Source organism: Neolamprologus brichardi, chromosome 1, assembly GCF_056152115.1.
Source record: "Neolamprologus brichardi isolate AB-2024 chromosome 1, ASM5615211v1, whole genome shotgun sequence".
Lineage (NCBI taxonomy): Eukaryota > Metazoa > Chordata > Actinopteri > Cichliformes > Cichlidae > Neolamprologus > Neolamprologus brichardi.
This window is the reverse complement of record NC_142104.1, coordinates 42,205,653-42,209,639: the sequence shown is the minus strand read 5'-3', so window position 1 is coordinate 42,209,639 and position 3,987 is coordinate 42,205,653. Positions and strand designations below refer to the sequence as shown.

Genomic DNA, 3,987 nt, shown 5'->3' with positions numbered 1-3,987 from the left:
AACGCTATTGTGGTACTTCTAAAACACGTTGCACAGGATCTCGTCTTTTGCCCGAAGCAGTCAGTATCGTTCTTTCAAACAAATTACGTTTTATTCAGACTAATTTTGTGATTCTGGGGTTTCTTTCACGGGTGATGCCATCTTTTTATTTAAAAATCGAGATTTCGGAATGTTGAACGAAGAGGGAGACAGAGCCAGCTAGTTTTTTAACACAGTGGATGGTCGCAAATAACATTTGTAATTTATTTGAACAAATCTAGGGAGAGATATCTCCTTTTTAGCTTCAGGGACACATATACTTCACACACCTTAAACTAGATGTTAATGTTCTTAAAGTTAACACGCTCATGTTACCATCGCGTATTTCTAAAACAGCTATGGCGTATGCCCTGCAAACTCTCAGATGGAAACACCAACAATCTAGATATTTACAAATATTCATCAGGCCATCTTTAACGTCTTAAGTTTTGTTATTTTTATGTTTTACATATATCACTTGATTAAATTAAAGTTTTTTAAACTACATCTGATATAGTTGTAGTTTAATTTTCTCATCTGATATAGTTGTCATATTGAACAGGCCAGTGATGAAAGCTAGAATATAAAGAAAAATAGTAAACGGCTGGCTAATTAAACTGTTCCTGTGAACCTTAAGCCCCAATCAGCTTTAAATCATCCTTTAATATGTTCGATGTTACAAATTTGAAGAAACACAGAAAAGATCATCAGAAATTAATCTAATCAGTTTCAGGCTTCATTCATATTGAAATGTTGAAATCTTCACTTGATACCACTGAGCATAACATTTTATTACAGCTATTATTAAATGGAGAGTCGTCTTCACACACACTGATGTTAATTATGAAGCTCCACAGGCTTCTGTGCCAAGACCAGTTCTGTTTACATTATACATGCTTTAGAAGGCATAGCATACATTTTCACTGCTATGCAGATGATAACCCATTTTATTGGTTAAACTGTTGGGATGTCTTAGATACATAATGAGCTTTAATTTTCAGCTTCTAAGTTCAGATAAAACTGAGGTTATTGTAACGGGAAATCTTGGAAACACTGTCCCACATAGCAAGCTGGTCTGGCCTGGATCTGGTATCAAGCCGGCACTGCTGGCTGATTTCTGGCATGATAAGACGTATGTCATCCAGATATGGGCCAGGCCTGGCAATGACGCCACTTTTTATGTGATGGCATGCCATATCTGGCCCGATTATGGTTTGGTTTATGTGGCCCAGGCACATAGAAAACAGCTCTGGCCGGGATCCAGCATCAAGCTGGCAATTCTGACTGACCGGTGTCATGGCAGGGTGTATGTCAACCAGATGTGGGCCAGGTCTGGCAATGATGCACTATTTATGTTCCTATTTTCCTATTTTAGTTATAAGACCCAAATGCCATGTTGCAATACTATACTGCTATAGTAGCCAACATTTCAAATGCAGATTTGACAGGTTTGTGAGTGTACACTAGTGAGGGTTTACTCATCTTTGCCAGTGGCTGGCTGTAGCTCAGGCAGTAGAGCGGGTCACCTACTGATCGGAAGGTTAGTGATTTGATCCCTGGCTTCTCCAGTATGCATGTCGTGTGTGTGAATGTAGTTAGGAAGTGTTTGGTTGAGTGAATGTGGCATGTTGTATAGAGCACTTTGAGTGAGAGAGTTGAAAAATGCTATATAAGAATCAGTCCATTCACTGTCTGAACAGAGTTTTGTCATGTTACTTTTGCACTATTACGCACGTGTTGTTATTACATGGCTTAATTAAGGTACACATTAGGCTGACATCTGGGGCCAGAGCTGAAACTGTCCTGGGCCAGCACAGTGCCAGCAGTGTGTCTGCAGCTGGCCTGTGGCTGCACACAACTTACACATGGCCCACATAAATTGTAACTTCACAATTCATCACCGATTAGGGGGGTACACAGGGTATATTCTCATCCTTACCCAATAGTGATTCAGGTAATTTCTTAGGGCCTTGGAAGGGTGGCCATATCAGGATACATGTTTTAAAAATGCGCTAAATGTAGGATACATGTTTGAAAAAGGATACATGCTTTTAAAAATGTGGTAAAATGCAGGTTACACTTTTTAAGAAAGAAAAATCAGGATACATGTTTGAAAAAAATAAGCAGGGTAGCTGTTTGAAAGACACGGTACAATGTGTGGTTTGTTTTTTTGGTGTTGAAAGAATCAGTGTTTCAGAGAAAACATTAGCAGCCTCCTTTGTAACACTCTGTGACCAACCGTAGCTGTCCAATTTTCACCACATCCAACCCCACCAGATTGTCGTATGCCTCGGCAACGGCGTCAAAGACTTTCCTTACCGATTTCAGTTCGTGCAAGAGAGTCTCCGCCACTGTGCGGACTTTGACGTGGTCCATTTTGATGTCCCGGGCAATCACCAGACATTGAATGGAAGGAATGAAGCGAGGGGTGAGGAGTCGTTTTCTGATGCTGTAATAATTTTCAGCGTAAAAGTCATCCTCCAACACTTGCAGACACTCATGCTGTTTCTGGCTGGGGTGATCGAACTTACAGCCGTTGCATTCATCAGTGAGGTACTTGTTGATTACTAGATTGACTAGGTGATACACAGCTGTTTTTACGGTATCGATAAATAAAGAAGATGCCCAATCGTCAAGCTCGACAGCTTGCTGCTGCTGCTTCTCCAAGGGGCAATAGTAACCGGGGGTGTCAGGTACTAATGAGCCCTCGTCCGAGGAACTGTCCTCCTCCTCAGTGTGACGCAGGGGTGCAGAGTCCATCCTTCTCTCTGTTTTGAGCTATAAAAAGGTTTTGAAGGAATGAGACGGTGGTCTTCTTTTTAAAATAACAGAAGGAAGTGTGTGTTAGTCCAATAATCACACAACTGGCATGGCAACTCCAACTTTAATGGTCGCCTTCTTTTGTACAACCACAGAAAAAACTGACCCTCCAAACTTCTCCTCCCCCTTTCCCGCCTGCGCGTGGCAATCTCTCTTCATCTCTGTTTTTGTCTGTGCACGACTTGGCATCTTCAGACCGTGTCACTTGAAAGTTGTTTAGTGGCTCCACATTAATGGAACCCATGGACCCAGCAATTTCCTCTGGCTCACTGTATTCCACGTTGTACCACTTTTTGTTTTTCCCAGTGGCTTCTCCTGCTCAACTAATTATTTTTCCAGCATATGTTTGACCTGTTTCTTTGTCTGTGTATTTAATTATTTGTCCAACTTTAAGTTTTGATCCTTCTATATCTGTGGTTGAGTGAGACAGTGTGGGATCTCTTTCTCCAGGTCGTATTGGATCACAGGACTCGCTGTTTTCTGCAGTACTGAGTGGTTCATTTTCTGCACTGCCAATGGTTCACTGTTTGTTGGTGCCATCTCCCCATTTTTGTTTTCAAAATCGTGTTCCTCACCAAGCACTGCTGCTGAGGTCTTTAAAAGATTTTCATCTGTTTTAATCTGATTTTCCTCTTCGGTTTCTTCCATGTTCACTTGTGGTTCATCCACTTTTCTGAGCCTAGACTGGTGTACTCTGACATAGGTTCCTCCACGCCTGACAAATATTACTACACCATCTTGGCCAATGACCACACCTGGACCTTTCCACTCATGACAGTCTGTCCTCTTATAATAGACATTGTCCCCTGTTTCATATTTGCCCTCAATGGATCGCAGCTGTTTGCGAAAGACTCTTCGTGTCCTCTCAGAGCATTCAGCCTTTGTAAAAGCTCGTCTCATGGCATGTAACGTTGCAGTGTGCTGGGCTATCCATGTACTCATTTCAGTTTCCAAAGCTGGGGTCTTTCAGTAAGGACTGACGGCAGATTTGGATTTTGTCCAAAGACAAGTTGGTAGGGACTGTAGCCATGTACATTTCTACATTACAGTACATTACAGTTCTTTGCCATCAAAGCCCAGTCCAGAGCAGTTTTCCAGTCACACTCATTGCCTCTCTTTACCTTCAGTAACACAACATTGAGGATTTGA

The 3,987-nt window shown here is 41.8% G+C and overlaps 1 protein-coding gene across 1 annotated transcript; it reads right to left on the bottom strand.

The window, feature by feature from the left end:
• Nucleotides 1-2,223: 2,223 nt before the first annotated feature.
• On the bottom strand, nt 2,224-3,082 carry LOC148106514 (uncharacterized). Its single transcript, XM_087843620.1, has 2 exons — nt 2,945-3,082; nt 2,224-2,796 (listed from the first exon to the last, which is right to left on the bottom strand). Exons 1-2 carry the CDS (start codon nt 3,080-3,082, stop codon nt 2,224-2,226), a joined length of 711 nt encoding a protein of 236 aa, XP_087699746.1.
• Between the last annotated feature and the right edge of the window lie 905 nt (nt 3,083-3,987).